The 19,058-nt window shown below is 42.7% G+C and overlaps 4 protein-coding genes across 9 annotated transcripts; 3 read left to right on the top strand and 1 right to left on the bottom strand.

The window, feature by feature from the left end:
• The first annotated feature begins 78 nt into the window (after positions 1-78).
• Positions 79-5,926, top strand: orc2 (origin recognition complex, subunit 2). Its single transcript, XM_082512600.1, has 16 exons — positions 79-205; positions 458-529; positions 622-780; positions 1,350-1,436; positions 1,559-1,648; positions 1,740-1,771; positions 1,867-1,924; positions 2,017-2,327; positions 2,418-2,527; positions 2,610-2,742; positions 2,830-2,926; positions 3,001-3,147; positions 3,225-3,396; positions 5,322-5,383; positions 5,456-5,574; positions 5,663-5,926. Exons 2-16 carry the CDS (start codon positions 460-462, stop codon positions 5,744-5,746), a joined length of 1,731 nt encoding a protein of 576 aa, XP_082368726.1. The 5' UTR covers positions 79-205; positions 458-459; the 3' UTR covers positions 5,747-5,926.
• cfap410 (cilia and flagella associated protein 410) lies at positions 3,749-8,685 on the bottom strand. Of its 5 annotated transcripts, none has more exons than XM_082512603.1 (9): positions 8,361-8,685; positions 8,208-8,226; positions 8,069-8,115; positions 7,730-7,959; positions 7,397-7,547; positions 7,201-7,297; positions 5,684-6,362; positions 4,657-4,779; positions 3,749-4,548 (listed from the first exon to the last, which is right to left on the bottom strand). In XM_082512603.1, exons 1-7 carry the CDS (start codon positions 8,435-8,437, stop codon positions 6,198-6,200), a joined length of 786 nt encoding a protein of 261 aa, XP_082368729.1. In that variant the 5' UTR covers positions 8,438-8,685; the 3' UTR covers positions 3,749-4,548; positions 4,657-4,779; positions 5,684-6,197. The 5 variants fall into 5 exon arrangements, with proteins under 5 accessions (XP_082368729.1, XP_082368730.1, XP_082368728.1 ...); XM_082512604.1 differs by having other exon boundaries at positions 3,749-4,281; XM_082512602.1 differs by having other exon boundaries at positions 3,749-4,599; positions 4,717-4,779.
• A 74-nt stretch (positions 8,686-8,759) lies between these two features.
• On the top strand, positions 8,760-11,141 carry rpl37a (ribosomal protein L37a). The gene is made up of 4 exons (XM_082512613.1): positions 8,760-8,866; positions 9,500-9,628; positions 9,806-9,888; positions 10,976-11,141. Exons 1-4 carry the CDS (start codon positions 8,864-8,866, stop codon positions 11,037-11,039), a joined length of 279 nt encoding a protein of 92 aa, XP_082368739.1. The 5' UTR covers positions 8,760-8,863; the 3' UTR covers positions 11,040-11,141.
• Positions 11,142-15,896: 4,755 nt separating this feature from the next.
• On the top strand, positions 15,897-18,244 carry LOC309694387 (peroxisomal trans-2-enoyl-CoA reductase-like). Of its 2 annotated transcripts, none has more exons than XM_082514455.1 (8): positions 15,897-16,231; positions 16,520-16,653; positions 16,730-16,895; positions 16,976-17,057; positions 17,167-17,263; positions 17,345-17,455; positions 17,688-17,799; positions 17,892-18,244. In XM_082514455.1, exons 1-8 carry the CDS (start codon positions 16,120-16,122, stop codon positions 17,972-17,974), a joined length of 897 nt encoding a protein of 298 aa, XP_082370581.1. In that variant the 5' UTR covers positions 15,897-16,119; the 3' UTR covers positions 17,975-18,244. The 2 variants fall into 2 exon arrangements, with proteins under 2 accessions (XP_082370581.1, XP_082370582.1); XM_082514456.1 differs by having other exon boundaries at positions 16,114-16,387.
• The last annotated feature ends 814 nt before the right edge of the window (positions 18,245-19,058 follow it).

Below are 19,058 nucleotides of genomic sequence, written 5' to 3'. Positions count from 1 at the left end.
GAGCTGATGTTCGAAGTGCATTTTGGGAAATGTGGTTTTAGCTGGAAGCAGCGTTCCAGTTGGCCACTGAATGACCTTTCACTTGTCACGTGGTTTAAAAACTTCAGCGGGATGGCGCGGAAACTTGTCCCAGCGGCACACTGCCTTGCTGTCACTGTGTGAAAGTTGTGTTTACATTTTCATGTGGCGGTACTGACGCTGTACAGTAAGTTGTGTCGCTTTAGACGCGTTTCTGTTTTTATTTCCCAGTTTTATTTGGACTTTCGGCGTGTGGCCGCTGGTTGAAGCAGGGCTGCTTCTCGCTGTTTGAGAAGAATGGCCGCCCTTCACTGTTCGTGAATAGAAACGCACTGACTGAAAACCTGCGTTAGCATCTACACCTCTGAAAAGCAAATTATATGTTGTAGTGTTACGAGCAACTAACTAAAGTCGTGCTGGTTGTCATTATTATCTTTAGTCATGAGTGTGCTGGAGGTGAAGTTCATCGGGGATGGCGATGTCCTGGAGCACATCGTGGACAAGCAGGAGGGTATGGATGCTCTGCTACTGTAGAAATGTTAGTTTACGAGCACTTCTGTGTCTCTCTGACTCTGCTTTCTGTACTGTGCGTACCTCCATAAGGTGCGCAGAGCATCGCCGGGTCCGTTCAGAAGATGGTAAAGTTTAAGAGCCCGGCTGGACGACGGGGATGCAGAGAGGATGCGGAACATGATGGAGATGAAAATGGAGTCCACGATGAGCAGGATTATGTCCAAGCTTTAGGAACAGATAACGCAGAAGGTGAGTGCTGAGCAGGGGTAATGACTTTCTTCACCGGGAGGTTTGTTTTCTTTGCAGACAGACCGTGATCAGCTGACGATGCTGCTGACTCAGCTCTTTACTGCTCTTTGTAGATTTACCCAAATACGTTTGGAAAAATGCAGACAGACGTTGGCTGATTTTCAGGCAAAGTACAAATGTGGAATTTAGCAAGTGCTGGTTCACCAGCTGAAATTCAGTTTAGTGACAGAGACTGCATATAGTTAGCTCAAATCCCTACAAAAGCCTTGTAAAAAATATTCCTGTCACAGAGGTACTTATGATTATGACAGGAGACTTTCTGTACACCTCAGTTTCACTCCATTGCACACATTAAGTGTGTTTGTAAGATGGACTATATCGCTGATATTGACATATTATATGCTTATCAATACTGGCATATAGACATATAATTTTTGGTGGGAAATTTGAACATTCATAATGCTGTGAAATTTTAGCTTCGTATAAATGCATGAAAAATATCTGAGGCTTTTTCTTTCTTTCTTTTTTAAATTCATTTTAAAATGACCAGTTTTCTCTTGGATTTACAGAAGATGAAGATGGCTTGTCAAGAGTGGCTGGATCCTCCATCTTTACCTTTCAGAAAGTCAAACGCAGCCACAGCATGGCCCAAACCGGTGAGAGCCTCCATTGTCTTCTCACATAGATCGGAAAACATTTGCATATTATACATCTCCTTCCAGTTCTTTCTTTAGACATCGTATATGCTCATTTTGTGTTGCACATTTTTCATAAACAGCAAGTGAGCTGGCTCGGACTCCTGGAAAAAGCGTGAGTTTCAGCGCGACCCCAAACTTTGAACCCTCAACCCCCAGTCGAACGGGGCGGAGTGAGTACAATAAACGTTCATCATCTTTTCCGTATACTCATCTTTTTGCTCATTTTCTCACAGTTAAGTATTTTCTTTTCTTCTATTTCAGACCTTAGAGGTGAAAGCAGAACACCACAGAAGGTGAGACCATAGAAACCTTTAAACTTCTTAAAGTCCAAAGCCAGCAACCTCTGGTGCCAACTTAAGAATTTTATTTTATTTTTACTTAATGGCAGAGCAAAAAGGTCCAGTTTGTCTCTACAACACCACACAGGCTCAGGAAGAGAATAGCAAGTGAGTCTGACTGGGAATAATTCAATTCATTCTAAGTGAAATTTCACCTTTCCTCTAATCTAAATGTTTTGTTTTGTTTGTTTGTTTTTTAGCTCCAAGCTTGCGGTCAGACAGCGACAGCGAGCTTTCACCCTCTGACTCGGGTGAGGAGGAGGATGAAGATGGGCTGGAGGAAGAGCAGAAAGGAAAGAAAGAGGATAAAGAGAACGTGACCACCCCGAGAACACCCAGTAAAGGTTTATCAGCAGCTCTCTACAAGACTCCTGCCAAGAAGAGCAAGAGCACGCCTGAACCTCAGAACCAGCCCAGTATGGTTGAGGAGTACTTCGAAGCTCACGGCAGCTCGAAAGTGTTGACGTCAGACCGAACTCTGGAGCGTTTGAACACCCCTAAACTTGACAGGGTTTGTTTTTAACTGCATTTTGAAACATTGTAAATGAGCTGCTTTCCTAATAGATTTAGTGTGAATTTATCTTTATTTTTGTTTTTGTAGGAAACGTTGGTCCGACTTCTGGAGGGAAAACAATCCTGCTACTCAAAAGAGATCCAGCAGCTGCACGACAAACACAGAATCCACTTTAGCAAATGGATGTTACAGTTACAGTAAGTGAGGTTGCAACGTAGTTGTGTGCATTCTCTGGTGTTTTAAGAGCAGTACAAAGTGTCTGTGCCGGTCTGTGTGTAGGCTGGGATTCAGCGTGCTGGTCTATGGTCTGGGAAGCAAAAAAGCTCTGCTGGAAGACTTCAGGGAGTCTCATCTGTCGCAAGAAATTCACCTTGTGGTTAATGGATTTTTCCCTTCCATTACTCTTAAATCAGTCAGTATACACACACACATCAAAATATTTTGCATAAATTGCATAATAAAATAAATATCCCTGATCATGAAAATTAAATTCTCACAGATATTAAACGCGCTGACGTGTGAGGTTCTGGATCACCAGGGAACTTTCCGAACCCCCTCGGACCAGATCCAGTTTATCTCCCAGACCTTAAAAGACAGTAAGCCCATCAAGCTCCTGTGCATCCCAAGCATGTGTGGTTGTACCGCATGTTTTACACCGATGTCCTCACAGGCCCAGATCTGCACGTGTACCTGCTCATCCATAATATAGACGGACCCACGCTGCGAGGAGAGAAGACCCAGAGTGCACTGGGGCAGCTGGCATCCCTGCCAAACTTGCACATGGTGGCTTCTTTAGACCACATCAATGCTCCACTGGGTGGGTGTTCATAATAGTCTGCACTGAGGTGGTAATTCTGTTGAAATCTATCCTGAATACATCCTGCTTGTTTTCAGTGTGGGACCAGTTGAAGCAGAGCCAGTTTAACTGGCTGTGGTGGGAATGTGTGACGTTCCAGCACTACTCGGAGGAGACATCGTATGAAAACTCCCTCCTGGTGCAGCAGACTGGCGCTCTGGCTCTGTCCTCCCTCACACATGTGCTTCGCAGCTTAACACCCAATGCAAGGTAACTCCAAAGACCTACTGGGTAGTTGTTTTTAATCTTCTGTCTAAATGAACAAGGAGAGAGCCATGGGAGGATCTTAATGAGGTGCTAATGAGTTATTGAAATACTAGGATCTAAATATGACATCAGATGAGAAAGGTTAGCTCGCATATTAGCTTCTTTGTGCTTCCTCCCAGTCCACTCCACAAAGTCATCCAATAGTGTTTTGCACTCCTGCCCATCACTAATACAGTGGTGTAAAAAGTGTTTGCCCTCTTCCTAGTTTCCTATTTATATCTTTGTCCCACTTAAAGTTTTCAGATCATAAAACAAATTTAAATATTAGACAAAGATAAAACAGGTAAATACAAAATGCACTTTCAAAATAAAGGTTTTCTTTATTAAGGGGAAAAATCCAAACCCACTTAAATAGGACCTTCCTGACAATGTGGAGCAGACTAGAAGATCCTCAAAAGCCAGTCATCACGCCACAATCCAAGGAAATTCAGGAACAAATGAGAAATGAAATAATTCAGATCTCTGTCTGGAAGAGGTGGGACCTGTGGGACTCCAGCGAACCACAGTGAGAGCTGTTATCCACAAATGGCAAAAAAACATGGAACAGTGGTGAACCCTCCCAGGAGTGGCCGGCCTACCAAAATTACCCCAAGAACACCGCATCCAAGAGGTCACAAAAGATCCCAGAACAACATCCAAAGAACTGCAGGCCTCACTTGCCTCAGGTTAGGTCAGTGTTCATGACTCCACCATAAGGAAGAGACTGGGCAAAAATGGGCTGCATGGCAGAGCTCCAAGACGAAAACCTCTGCTGAATAAAAGGAACGTAAAGGCTTGTTTCAGTTTTCCCAGATGATCCCCAAGACTTTTGGAAAAATACTCTGTGGACTGAAAAGACAAAAGTTTAACTTTTCTGGAAGGTGTGTGTTCCATTACATCTGGTGTAAAAGTAACACAACATATCAGAAAAGGAAAATCATAGCAACAGTAAAATATGGTGGTGGAAGTGTGATCCTCTGGGGCTGTTTTGCTGCCTCAGGACCTGAAAGACTTGCTGTGGTAAATGGAACCATAAATCCTGCTGTGTACCAAAACATACTGAAGGAGAATGTCCGGCCATCTTTTCATGACCTCAAGCTGAAGAGCACTTGGGATCTGCAGCAGGATAATGATCCAAAACACACCAGCAAGTCCACATCTGAATGGCTTCAGAAAAACAAAATGAAGACTGACATGAATCCGATGCAGATGCTGTGAAATTACCTGACTGAATTACAGCAATTCTGCAAAGATGATTGAACCAAAGCCTCGGTCAGCAGTCACAGGCTGGGATGAGATGAACGTGTTTACTGACACTTCCTGTAGCTTGTCTCTGAGTAGCAGTGGCTGAAACATATTAAAGGCACTTGAGAAATCAAAGAAAGGTTATCTTCACCACGCAGCTGTTATTATCTAGTTGCGAGTAAATATAGATGATTGCAATCATTCATCCACTCCCAGATTTGGTCTGTGTGCAAACTGCAGAAGGTCAACAGGTGTTTTCACCTGTGGTCTTAGATGGGCCCAGATCAGTTTCAAAAAACTGCATGTACAGACTCGACAGTCAAATCTTATTGTGAGAAGTGCTTCAAGACTTGTAGCTTTTCAAAGAGTTTATGAAACTTTTATTTCAAGAGTGACAACACAGCAAGTGTTTTTCTACCAGGACACTGAAGCCAAGAAAAATAGTAAGTGTATATACTCATAGGGAATATGGTTGTTTGTTGTTGAGAATGATATTGTTTCTTTTGGACAACCATTGTCTTTGCTGTCACTTTATTCACTCATTTGTGATTTCTGTTCTAAATTCTGTTCGAGTCTGACCTCCTCTCATTATGTACAGAGCTGTTGGGGGGGGAAAACTCAACTGCTTGTTTTTCTTTTTGCAGAGGAATCTTTAAACTGCTGGTCAAGTTCCAGCTGGAAAACAAAGATAATCCTTCATACGCAGGTGCGCATTCACATTCGGCTTTTATGTCCCCGTTTTCTAGTGCAGTTTGTAATCAGTTTGTCCTCTGTGCAGGATTGTCATTCCAGGATTTCTACCAGCGATGTCGAGAGGCATTCTTGGTGAACTCTGACCTCACGCTGAGGACTCAGCTGACAGAGTTCAGAGACCACAAACTGATACGGACACGCAAGGTGGACTTCCACTTTAGAATTCCCCAACTCTCATTCATTAAGTGTCTGCAGTACCTGGTGCTTATCACATTTATTTGCTTTGCTTCAGGGAGCAGATGGAGTAGAGTACCTGATTGTTGCTGTGGATGCAAGCACACTGATGGATTTCCTGGAGAACGAAGAGGGTGACTGAGTGGACAAGACTTCAGACGTATGAATCATCTCTTCCCGCAGATGTGCAGCAGCACAGTTACATTGGAATAAGATGTGAGCCCCAGGGTTCTGAACAGTTTAAATTATAGATTAAATGTATTTTTTTGCACCATTCACGCATACAGCCAACATCTATGTAAATAAAAACATTTAAAGTTAATGCATTGCTGTTTATTTTCTTTACAGAAATAGATTTACATTTAGCAAAACATACAATCTTTTGTTCTTACAAAGCAATAAGGCATGCAGCTATAAAAAAGACAGCAGGGGAACTGATGAGTCCACACGTGAAAGCTGGAACTGAAGTAGTGTCATGCCATGCATATTGCAGGCAGATGTTAATGGGACAAAGTGGGCACCTTTTATGAACCTGAGCTTAGTGTTAAATGTGGAAGGATGGGGTTAGCCCTGAGCGCATGCTGTGAAACGTATCAATGTTGGATTTCAGCTGTTTTCTGTGTTTGCTGTGTCTTTGTAAGCCTTTCTGAGTCCAGTGTGTAGATCTGAAGTCTGTTCTGTGTGGCGGTGTGTACAACATGAAGCTCCTCTTCATCCAAATCTTTCAGCAGCAGCAAAACTGCATCAAGAGCGTGCGACTGAAAACACAAGTTTTATTGTTAGCTGGCAGATTACAAACCAAACATTCCAGGTTTGAATGAATTTCACAATATAAATAGATCTATTGGCTCTATTAAGTTAAAAATGCATGCCGTGGAAGAGTTCAGGTCTTAGGAGGGTAATATGCTCCAAAGGCAAAAAAAAAAAAAAAAAAAGGGCACAGTAGTACTGTTATGGCAGTATTGACTAATCTAGTACCCAACAGTAACTCGCCCATTTGCATTTGGCCTTAAGTTAGTGACGTGGACTCGGTTGGTTAGACTTCAACTTTGCTAGTTTGGGACACTAAACTCTACATTTCTATTGTATTGGTCAGTTGTTGCCAAAATTAAATAAACTGTCTGAAAAAATGATATGGTCTGCTGTGAAGATATAGCTAGCACAGTAAATTGCACAGTTTTTTTTAGTCTGTTACTGAATGCTCATTTTTTGTTATGTGTTTTTGTGAGATACACATGTACAGCTTATAAATGCTGCTGCTAGCATCAGCTGATAATGCCAACCAAATGGTGGAAAAGTCTAGATCGCCATAGAGCTAAAGTGGAAGCTCCAAAATACAGAGTCCCGAAAACAACTGAGGCGGTTACACACATCTTTTATACACTTTCTATGCTTGAACGTTTGATCATGAGGGGTGGCCAATCTAAAGAAAGCTGGCAAGGCAGCTCGTTTCAGACATTCTGTGAACTGAAAGGCGGCACCAAGCTACAGCCTAAGACAGAGGAGCGTTTGTTTGAACTGTGAGTCATACAAAGCTACTTTAGTAGAGTCCAGGCCCACAAAAATTTTAAGGGACACGGTGATGAGAGGAGCTACCTTTTTGATTGGTTTGCTTTCTCTGGTTGATGGAGAGGACAGGGAAGAGAACTTGTCTCTGGAAAGTGGCTTCATTCCCAGCTCTTCTCTGATTTTGCTAGAAACAAAAGTTAACAGAAATATTTTCTTCTGTTAATTTTACTTCAGTTTTCGCATTTTCTGCAAACTATAAGTTGTTTCAGGCCACAAGACCTACTTTGTCTCCTCCATGTTGTAGTTTAGAGGGTCGTTCTCTGTCTCTGCATCCTGAAGTCCGTTGGTTGTATGCTGGTTCTGGATACTACCTGGGGGTGTTGTGACCTCTTCACCTTCCATGAGAGCCAGTGAAATTTCATCATCTGTCACTACTGTACACAGGAAACATTGAAGAATAGCTACAGTAAGAGTCAGACTTCAATTCAACTTCCTAGATCTGACACTGATTTTCAACCTCAACTTTTTCATGAGGATGATGAGTGGCTGCTAATAAAGTGCTTAAACAGTCGAGGTAAGCAGACGGTAGTGTGGCCCCAAAACATCACACAGTCACCTTGGTTATCGAGTTTCTGGAGACGAGGGAGGCAGCGAAGCACTGTGAGGCGATACTGGGTGGCATCGGTTCCACAGCAGGGGTTCTCAGCTAGCCAGAGCACTCTGAGACGAGTTAACGGTCTCAGGTGAGAGAGCTCAGAGAGCGAGGGGATCATGTTCCTTCTCAGGTAGAGTTCACTCAGAGACAGACAGCCAGCCAGAGGAGAGAGAGACAAGATGCTGTTGACACTGCAGACAGATGAAAGAGAATCATAGCCTGGTGTTACTGGGTCGTCCCAAATGAGTCTGTGCATTTGTGACTGTGAAATGATTTTATGTGTGTGGCAAAGGGACCTACCTCAGTGTCAGCACTTCAATGTTTGGCATCTGAGCGAAGATAGAAATCTTAGAAGACACATGAATCCATGCAACTTTCATTAAGTATGAACACTAAATTAATTGTCAGAGTAAACATGACATCCAAGTTTGCTACTCACATCAGTCAAGTTGCATCCCCTGCAAAAATAAGATGTAACCTAACGTTACCACAGATAGGAGACACAACACAAATGGTACCTGTTCACGTCAATGATCACTATGTAATTAAAAGGGCAACAAAATTACTGGTATGCCAAAATGGATGCACTTACCAGCAGTTCAGTTTTTTCACGCTCTCCAAGTCGGAGGCCTTCGCCTTAGCAAGAACCAGTTTCCGTGTTAGCTTCATAGCAAAACATTTAACTTCCTTTTAAATTAATAATATTTTCAATGGGCTAAATATTCACAAACAACAAAAGCCACATCGTGACAAGCTAATTGACCAAAGACTTCAACTCGCAGCCGCAGGGATGTTGTCGTACGCCACATTAATACGCATGCGCATATCAGCTTAAGCGTCCATGGTAACGGGTTAATATCTTTTATTTATAGTTTTCCGTAGATTACGCTGTTTTATCAAAAATTCTAATTTAGCTATAATACCAGAGCTAAAAAATATATTTATATATATTATCGTAAGCGAACTTTTACGTTTTTGTACAATGTCTGCGTTTTACGAAAACTCAAAGTCCCAGAATGCAGCGTGAACGGACTGAGTAAATCGCGCCTGCGCGTTAAGCAATCCCTCTTTGGACCTACGTCTCCCACTGAAACGATGGTGAGCAGAGCTTGTTCCGACCCTAATCCTTGTCAATCTTACAGTTTCACTGCTATAAATGATATAATCGCTTATTAGGAGGTTTCGTGTTGACCTTTTTTGCCATACCTAGCCTTCATTTATGTCCGTTTTGGGATTGGATCAGCAGTAAAAACGATGTTTTCATTCTCCATTGAGACAGAAATGGCGGCCACCATTGCTAAACTGTGTGAGCTCCAAGTACCGGGCAGGCTAGTGACACTAGCTCCTTAAGTCCCGGTCTTTTGAGCGTCCACAATTAAATAAGTCCGAACTGAAATGTGTAATGCCCCACCAAAAAGTGGTCGTTTGATACAGTTAAACGAGAACTGCTCAGTTGACTTTAGTTAGCATTTTGGCTAACCTGCTGAAAGGAAGCTTATGTTGGCTGGCTAATGGTCACAGCAGCTTCTTCACCCTTGTTGCTCAGATTTTGCAGGATTATAGTCAGAAGTAGTTTTTTTTTTTCGCTTTCTGGGGCCACCCTGGGCGCTTCTCCCGACACTTCTTCCTGTAGTAGTAACGGCAGAATGCTGAAGCCATTTGCTTGTAGTTTTAAACCACAAAATCCCATGGTTACTGTATTTTCTCACTGTGTGTTCATGTTATCCACAGGCCAAGCGCACCAAGAAGGTGGGGATCGTTGGTAAATATGGCACGCGTTATGGCGCGTCGCTGAGGAAGATGGTGAAGAAAATTGAAATCTCCCAGCATGCTAAGTACACCTGCTCTTTCTGCGGAAAGGTAAGGACAACAGTGGAGACCACCCACATAATGTACAGTAGCAAAGACCTGGTCAGTGTTAGAAATGCTTTCTGCAGACTACGCTGCTTACATTACATAATTGTTTTGCTCAAGGATGTGTCCAGATAAGTTGAGTTTCCACTTTTGTGTTCTCACTATGCAAATTTGTATTTACAGACCAAGATGAAGAGGAGGGCTGTTGGAATCTGGCACTGTGGGTCCTGTAGAAAGACAGTGGCTGGAGGTGCCTGGACTTACAAGTAGGTTACTTTCCCTCTTTGGTCTAATTCTGTCATTCGACTGCTGCAGACGCTGAAGTTATGATTAGAAAAGGGGTTCAAAAATTCCCTCAGCTGTTTGTCTTTTTTTTTTTTCTTCTCATCATTAAGTTTTTCTAACTTGGGTGACAGTGTGCCCACGGCGAAAGCAGGATTCTTTGTTTGTTTTCTGCTCACCCTCCACCTGCATTGATTGTGCCCCTCCACACTCAGAACACCTGTGTGATGTGTTAAAGCCTTTAATGGTCATCAGGTGTAAATAATTGTGTCCATCTAAAATAAATAAGCCAGAGTTGACTCAGTGAACATTCATATCACTCACTACATTACTTTGAAAAAAGTATCCAGTCATCTTAGAGACCTAATTAAACTTTGAAATTCAATCTACTCAGCCTGAGTGATCATTTAAAGGGTATGTGTCCAGCTTTGTGCTGTGCACACACTTTCTTACATGCAGTTTGCATTTATATGGTGCATGACAAATGTGATGTAGCTATATAACCAGCTCCCTCTCCGGTGAGCTTCTGATACTCCAGCTCTACGTATCTTGGCCTGCTGCTGGTGATGGTAGGTGTTTTGCTCGACTGTGGCACATGAACCAGTTCTCCACATGGTTTCCTTAGATTCCAGATAGCAGGAGGAAGACTTGTTAACAACTTGAGTCCAAGAATTTTGTGCTTGAGTGCATCAGGCTGTTGGCCAAGGTTTTCTCTAGAGAAGGAGCTTACTAATATCAAGAACTGGCACAGTAGTAACCTGGAGAGAAACCAGCAGGTAGGAAAGGCAGAGGCTGGATAGATAGCAGCAAGTTTAAAAAATAAAAATGAATTACAGCAACACTGCATTCAGTCTAATAAGTAACAAACCAATAACTTAAGTGGAAATGCTTGTTTCTCCGTTGATGCTAAAAGGCTTCAAAGAAAAGTGAATGTTCTTGGTCTTGGCGAGTTCACAAAAACCAAAGTGGTTCTCACTACAGAGCAACGTGTCCGTCCTTCAAAAACATTGAGAATGTTGTGTTTGTAGAAGCTAATAATTGTCTTTGCACCCCCCCCAACTTCTCTTGCAGCACAACATCTGCTGTCACAGTCAAGTCCGCTATCAGGAGGCTGAAGGAGTTGAAGGACCAGTAAACCAGCGACCATGATAGCTGGTGGATTTGGGACTTTGTTTTCTATCATTTAACCGAGCTGGACATGTCCTCAACATCCAAAAATAAAACAGTCTGGAGCGGAGTTTGTGTCTTTGTACGTTTGTTTACTGTGCAGCTGTAAAATAGAAAGTGCGAGGGTTGTAACCTGCAAGAAGACTCTTCAGTAGCCCTTCATTGAGGATACTTCGGTGGAGTTCAGGTTATCTCTAAACCCTCTGAAACAGCAGGTCTTTTTGGGTGGGGGGTAAAATGAGAAACCACAGGGGGTCTTTGAGATCTATGGGTAACATTTTGGTTTCAGTGAAGCATCACGTGGGAATATCTCTGCAAAGTTAAAGGAAACATTGATGTGAAATTATAACTAATCTATCTGTAACAGCTGCAAATACATGTGTTACACCCGTACACCTTTGATTACTAGGCAGGATGTCAATTTATCCATCCTTGTACAATTGCTTTAGAATGATATCAGTTAACCTTGTATGTCTTGGTGCTGTGAGAGAAAACATGCAACCTGTGAACTCCACGCAGAAAGAGCCCAGCCAAACTGGTTTAAGCTTTATTGCAACAAGTCAACATTGCTGACTGCTCCATCGCTGTGGGACATGCATTAGGACCACTTTGGTGAGAAAAATGGAAAAAAATAGTTTTAATGAATCAAATGGTTAGGTTGAAAATATACACAAATTTGTTGATAAGATGATGAACAGTAAATATAAACCAAAATAATCTAACCTTTTTGGGCTGGAAGGGGAAAAAACTAAAATCTAACACTGATCCAACCTGTTCCATGGAGCTCAGAAACATTTATTTAAATGAATTAAATAGCATTTACACTCACACGAAAACATTTGGTAACCCCTCTCAGCATCATAATAATTCACTCTGTTTTCACCAAAAAAGATGACAGTGGTATGTCTTTTATTTTCTAGGAATATCTGAGTACTGCTGTGTTTTCCAGAAAAAGATTTTTAGTGAAGCAGTATTTACTTGTATGAAATTTAATGTAAAAACCTGCTGTGCAAAGAATTGGGTACACAACAAAATTAGCTTGTTAAGTCTTGAACTTTAAATACAGATGTGTCCAATCATAAGAAAAGGTATTTAACCTTTGGATGCACAACCTACCAATACCTACACTCTTCCACGAGTGGGGTCAAAAATGACCCCAAATAGAAACAATGCATTTTGCTATAAACTCGGTTGTTATTCTTCAAAATCTTTAAAACGAAGAGTTGTAATATTTTCATATTCCAGGTATTCCTCATAAAACATGTTTGTGACATTTTTATTTATTTTTTCATTAATTTTAAGAAATTGCAGTTTTTGTATCACTTTTGTATGCTTGCTCTGCATATACTGCAGAAGCTGGGTCTTCCCTCTGAAAGGCACAAGTTGTTCATCCACTGTAACACAATCACTGAGGATGAAATTCTGCCTGCAGTTAACCAGGAACACGCCCTATATGTAGCAGAAAGCTGCCATGTGGTTTGTTTTCAGTCGGTAGGCTCTGGTCCTCTTGTCATCAATGTGCAAGAGAGGGCAAATATCTTTAAATCTTTGAATTGACATAGTGGCCTTGTAAATGGGTTATGCAGAGGACTCCCAAAAAACACACCGACTGGTACATCCCAGTTCTTCTCACTTCCTGCAAGAATGGTCAATCAAATGAACGCCAGGATGTTTGATTACATCTTTCCACTCTTTTCCCCTGTCTGTGGCTACTCTTTGTGCCTCTATGTTTGTGCATGTCAGCACCTCTTCTATTAAATTATCAGACATGAACATCTTCCATGCATTTACTGGGGAGAAAGTACTAAACCCAGGTGCAAGCCCTGGCCGACTAATTCAGAATATTGTGGCTAGAGCAGTAAGAGGGGCTCATTCTGTTAGACTCAATATCCATTTCCTCCTCAGAAGACTCATCAGAGGACTCCTCTGTATCTGACTGGCCTTGTTCAGTGGGGGGGGGGCAATAGTCTGGGTCCTCTATATCTTAGATGTCAGATTCTGAGTCAGTGCTGATGGGCTCGGATGAAGACCCTGGACTTCAGAGAGAATAACAGAGAAATCCTCAGCAATCCGATGACCCCCTCTGAGCAAGCATGTGACAACAGTGGGAAGGAAGAACTCCCTTTTAACAGGAAGCAACCTCTGGCAGAACCAGGCTCAGGGAGGCGCAGCCATCTGCTGAGACTGATTGTGGGGGTGAGGGGAGGGGGACAGAGACAAAATACACACTGTAGAAGAGAGCAAAAAAATAAAAAAAGGATAATAACAATGCACAGTAGTGAGGTGGGATGTGGATGGGGCAGCTTCCGCAATGGAAGTGAAGGAAAGTGGTATTTGGTCTGCAGTATTTTCAAAGGTTACAGAGATAAAGCAAAAAGCTACCGGAAGAGATCCAGAAGAGGGCGCTGTTGGTGCTACGCTCCCTCGGTTTTCCTCAGCGGGGCCCAGAAACAACACAGGCTTTGGTGTTTGTGGTTTGGTCTCTCAGCGTGACTGTCATTGTTCTCCCCTCCAGTCTACACAGCATGGATGAAGGAGCACGGAGGCGCCATCGTCAGCATCATCGCCAACAGGTGGAACGGCTTCCCAGACGTGGCGTAAGAACAGTTTCCCTCATTATTCACACACAAATCTGCAAAGTCACACAGTTTAAAAAAAAAAAAAATTAATTTGCCTGCTGCGTGGTGTGTCTCCTCCTCCCCGACAGCCACACAGGACCCCCTGATGATCCTCTAATCGCCTGAGCCAAGGTGTGAAACTGGGCGTGGGTCCCAATCAGCCAGAGTTTCGGGTGTGTTCATTGTGAAATCTGGCCCCACCTTATCATGCGAATTCCTGAGGTCAGATGGCCCAGGATGTGAGTGGGTGTTAAGGCGTCTGGGGAGGGATCTCAAAACTGGATTATAGATGGCAGAGAGTTGGTGTCGTAAACCCCCGCCTCTGTTCAAAGATGGTCGCTCACAGTGGACATAGATGGCTTCTTTCACTCCTCTTTCAAACCATCTGTCCTCTCTGTCCTCTATGTGAACACTGGCATCCTCGAAAGAGTGTCCTTTATCCTTAAGATGCAGATGGACTGCTGAGTCTTGTCCTGTGGAGGTGGCTCTTCTATGTTGTGCCATGCGCTTGTGAAGTGGCTGTTTGGTCTCTCCAATGTAGAGGTCTGAGCATTCCTCGCTGCACTGTACAGCATACACCACATTGTTAAGTTTGTGTTTTGGAGTTTTGTCTTTCGGGTGAACCAGTTTTTGTCTGAGCGTGTTGCTGGGTCTGAAATGCACTGGGATGTCATGCTTGGAGAAAACTCTCCTGAGTTTCTCTGATACACCGGCTACATAGGGGATGACAATGTTGACAATGAACACACCCGAAATTCTGGCTGATTGGGACCCACACCCATTTTCACACCTTGGCTCAGGCGATTAGAGGATCATCAGGGGGTCCTTTTGTCCCTCTGTGGGGGGTCACTCCCACTAGGTTTATATCTGGGACTCTCCACCATTTGACCTTAGAACTGAAGAAGCTTCTCGGATGAGAGGTGAAACGTCTTCAAGTAACTTAAAGAAGTCCAGACGCTTTTCTTTGCAAGCTCCTTTGACTACGATGACCTGGATGACTGAGAACCTTCACAGACATAGCTCTCTAACACAACTGCACTGTAGTCTTCACAGTAGATTTAGTACGAGGAGCTAAATTCTCGTGTTTGTCTCCAGACCACAGTGCATGGCCTGAAGCTCCAGAGGGGGAGAACCTGGATGCTCTGAATGAACTGGTCGACCCAAAAAGCAAACTCTGATTCACTCATGGGACGCGCGAGAGCACAAAAATCCCCACGCCAAAAAGCATTGTGGACTCTGAGCCACAAACACTGTTAAGCACACCGTGCTGGCCTGGTTAGAAAGTCTGTATTTGTAGTGTGTGACTGATTATTGAGAATCTGCACATAATTGTATGTAATTAATAGCACTACAAGTGTCCAGAGGTAAAGATTTGTAACATTCCAGCTGCTGAAATGTACATATCGTTTTTCTTTCCAATGCTCTTGTCAGTAAGTCTTTGAACAAAATTTAATAAAACTGTAAAACAGAACAATATCACTTGTATTTTTTATTTGTTTTATTTAACCTCTTCGCGTCTGTTTTGAACTCATTATCTCATAAAAGAGTCTTAAAAAGATGTCTAACTATATATTAAACAGATGGGAAATACTTAATATCATATTTAGCACTTCTTTTGTTACAGCAGTTGACAGGAATATGAAATGACATTAGTACTAATAATGATAATATGTGGAAAGGGATTCTCTGCCTGGCAGATATGTTGTATTATAGAAGGTTACAGCATGTGGTATCAAAGGTTTCCTGCATCTGTTCTTGGTGAATTGTGTAAATTGCACGTGAGAAACCAAAGAATGTGATCCCCATTATTATAAATGGGAGTAAGCTCTCGACAGCATGTAGATGATTACAAACTGTTCTCGCAGTTTTGACCTGTGTGCATTTTAGTTTCGCTCTTACAGCAGGCGACAGGGAAGGGGCGTTTGAAAATAAATGTTAGAGCAAATGCAAACAGAAAAACGCCTCTTGCTGACGTAATGTTTGCCTCCTTGTATGTGTGAAGTTGAGGTTTGATTGACATATTATCCACTAATTGCTCGGTGATTTTAACCAGGCAGGTAATGCAGTGATAATGTTAATTAACTATTTAAAGGTAGTTAATCGCTGTTAACTTTGTCCGAGGAAGTGAAAATCGTCAATGTCAGCATTTTTGTGTTTGTTACAATTACAACATCACAGTAATTCCAGTAAAAAAACTGTCCCTATTCACGCTTCCACTTTCGTCTCACTTTACGGAAGCACAGCTTCATACACTTTGCGGTCAGCATTACTAAAACATGGACCACAGTAGTCAACAGTGCTATTACATCCAGGCTGAAGTACTGGAACCAGTAGAGTTCACGGAGAGCCGATTTGAGTTGCTTTGCTCCTTTATGCCGCATCACAAATTCTGACTCCCTCGGCCTTCCTCAGCGGTACCACGCAACAAGGATGGGGGCTTCCAGTGTTTTCCGACCGGGCTTGTTCAACCATAAAGTTGCAATAGTGACGGGTGGAGGCACCGGGATCGGTAAAGCTATCTCTGCGGAGCTGCTGGAGCTGGGTGAGTGAGTTCTAATAGTTGTTGTAGCGCAAAGAGTCTGAAGTGAGGAGCAGCTGAGTGACAGCAAGTGAACTTCGACACAGATACAAACAAGTCTGTAAGAGTCGCACCAGTCCCTCGGTCAAGTGCGCGCAGGGACACTGTGAAAGTGTGGCTGTGAGTGTTCGCTAACAGCTGGAAACACCAAACATCTGGTGGCTTTCAGTGTTGTTTCACAGTAAATTGACTCGAAGCTTTATTTCGGAAAGTGCTGTAATTGTTTTTCGTGGCTCACTTGTTGGTCTTCAGGCTGCAGTGTGGTGATCTCCAGCAGAAAGGCAGACAGGCTGGAGGCAGCAGCTCGGGAGATGAGACAGAAAATCCCTCCCTCCAGTCCTGCAAGTGTCACTGCTGTGCCCTGTAACATCCGCAGCGAGGAGGAGGTGAGCAGCTCTGCATCTGCTGCTCGTTTCAGTGCGTAAGTGGCTGATTTTCTTTTTGTCTTTCTGTCATTTGAAGGTGAAGGCTCTTGTGTCATCAGTGCTGAAGCGATATGACCGTATAGACTTTCTGGTGAACAACGGAGGAGGTCAGTTCAGAAGCCCTGCAGAAGACATGTCCTCTAAGGGCTGGAAGGCTGTGGTAGACACCAACCTGACAGGAACCTTCCACTGCTGCAAGGAGGGTGAGCCGGGCACAGATAACACAGGCTTTGGTGTTTGTGGTTTGGTCTCTCAGCGTGACCGTTGTTGTTTTCCCCTCCAGTCTACACAGCATGGATGAAGGAGCACGGAGGCGCCATCGTCAGCATCATCGCCAATATGTGGAACGGCTTCCCAGACGCGGCGTAAGAACAGTTTCCCTCATTATTCACACACAAATCTGCAAAGTCACACAGTTTAAAAAAAAAATAATTAATTTGCCTGCTGCGTGGTGTGTCTCCTCCTCCTCGACAGCCACACAGGAGCAGCGAGGGCAGCGGTGGATAACTTAACTAAGAGTCTCGCCATCGAGTGGGCAGCCTCGGGGGTCCGAATCAACGCTGTTGCACCTGTGCGTACAGCTCAGCACATAATCAGTTTTGTTTCAGTTTTTCAAGATGTGCATGATTTTCATCTCTCTGTTTGGCTGCAGGGTAAAATCTTTTCCAAAACAGCGATGGAGAACTATAAAGGTAATAGACCAGATCTTTTCAAGATGTCCGTTCCATTCACTCCTTCGAAGAGGCTGGGAGTGCCCGAAGAGGTTTGTTAGAGAAAAAAGTCTCCTTAAAATGTGTTACAGACAGAATGACTTTAACATATAAGTCGGAGTAATTCTAATTCTGAAAAACGAAAAAAGAACCCAGACCCCAAAGGTCTCACAGTGCTCCATAAACAGCATTAGGATATAAAGAAGTTGTGAAGCCATACAATAGAAGGAGAAAGGTTAAAGCACAACTGTACTGAACAATTTTTGAATTGCCGTCTTTGCCCAGGTCTCATCTGCAGTGTGTTTCCTGCTCTCTTCTGCTGCTTCCTACATTTCTGGAGCCACGTTGAAGGTCGATGCGGGACAAAGTTTGTATACATCCATGTGGGAGATACCGAGTACGTATAGCTCTCTAACACAACTGCACAGTAGTCTTCCCAGTATATATTAGATTTAGTATGAGGAGCTAAATTCTTGTGTTTGTCTCCAGACCACAGTGCATGGCCTGAAGCTCCAGAGGGGGAGAACCTGGATGCTCTGAATGAACTGGTCGACCCAAAAAGGAAACTCTGATTTACTCATGGGACCCGCGAGAGCACAAAATCCCCACACCAAAAGGCATCGTGGACTCTGAGCCACAAGCATTATCAAGCACTGTATTTGTAGTGTGTGACTGATTATTAAGAGTCTGCACATTACTTTATGTAATTAATAGCACTACAAGTGTCCAGAGGTAAAGATTTGTAACATTCCAGCTGCTGAAATGTACATATTGTTTTTCTTTCCAATGCTCTTGTCAGCAAGTCTATGAGCAAAATTTATTAAAACTGTAAAACAGAATAATATCATTTGTGGGTGTTTTTATTTATTTAACCTCTCCGTGTCTGTTTTGAACTCATTATCTCATAAAAGACTCTAAAAGATCCCTGATTACATTAAACAGATGGGAAATACTTTATATCATATTTAGCACTTCTTTTGTTACAGCAATTGACAGAAATATGAAATTACATTAGTACTAACCAGTGTTGGTAAAGTTACTTGAAAAAAGTAATCAGTAACTAATTACTGTTTAGTTACTGATGTGATTCTTGGACTGGCAGATATTTTGTATCATAGAGGGTTACAGCATGTGGTATCAAAGGTTTCCTGCATCTGTTCTTGGGGAATTGTGTTAAATGTACTTGAGAAACCAAAGAATGTGATCACCACTATTATAAATGGGAGTAAGCTCTCGACAGCCTGTAGATGATTACAAACTGTTCTCGTAGTTTTGGCCTGTGTGCATTTTAGTTTCACTCTTACAGCAGGCGACAAAAAAGCAATATTTTCACCAGGGAAGGGGCGTTTGAAAATAACTTTTAGAACAAATGCAAACAGAAAAACGCCTCTTGCTAACGTATTGCTTGCCTCCTCATATGTGTGAAGTTGAGGTTTAATTTACATATTATCCACTAATTGGGGGATAATATGTGGTAATTATTTAAAGGTAGTTAATCGCTGTTAACTTTGTTCGAGGAAGTGAAAATAGCATTTTTGTGTTGTTTACAATTACAACATATATTACAGTAACCCCAGTAAAAAACACACACACACACACAAACTGTACTTATTCCTGCTTCCTCCTCCGTCTTAGTGATCCTTCCAGTTGTGTCCT

The sequence above is a fragment of the Aulonocara stuartgranti genome (genome assembly GCF_965226115.1).
Source record: "Aulonocara stuartgranti genome assembly, chromosome: 18".
Classification (NCBI taxonomy): domain Eukaryota; kingdom Metazoa; phylum Chordata; class Actinopteri; order Cichliformes; family Cichlidae; genus Aulonocara; species Aulonocara stuartgranti.
Note: the sequence above shows the minus strand (reverse complement) of the source record. Positions and strands in the feature narration are given on the sequence as shown.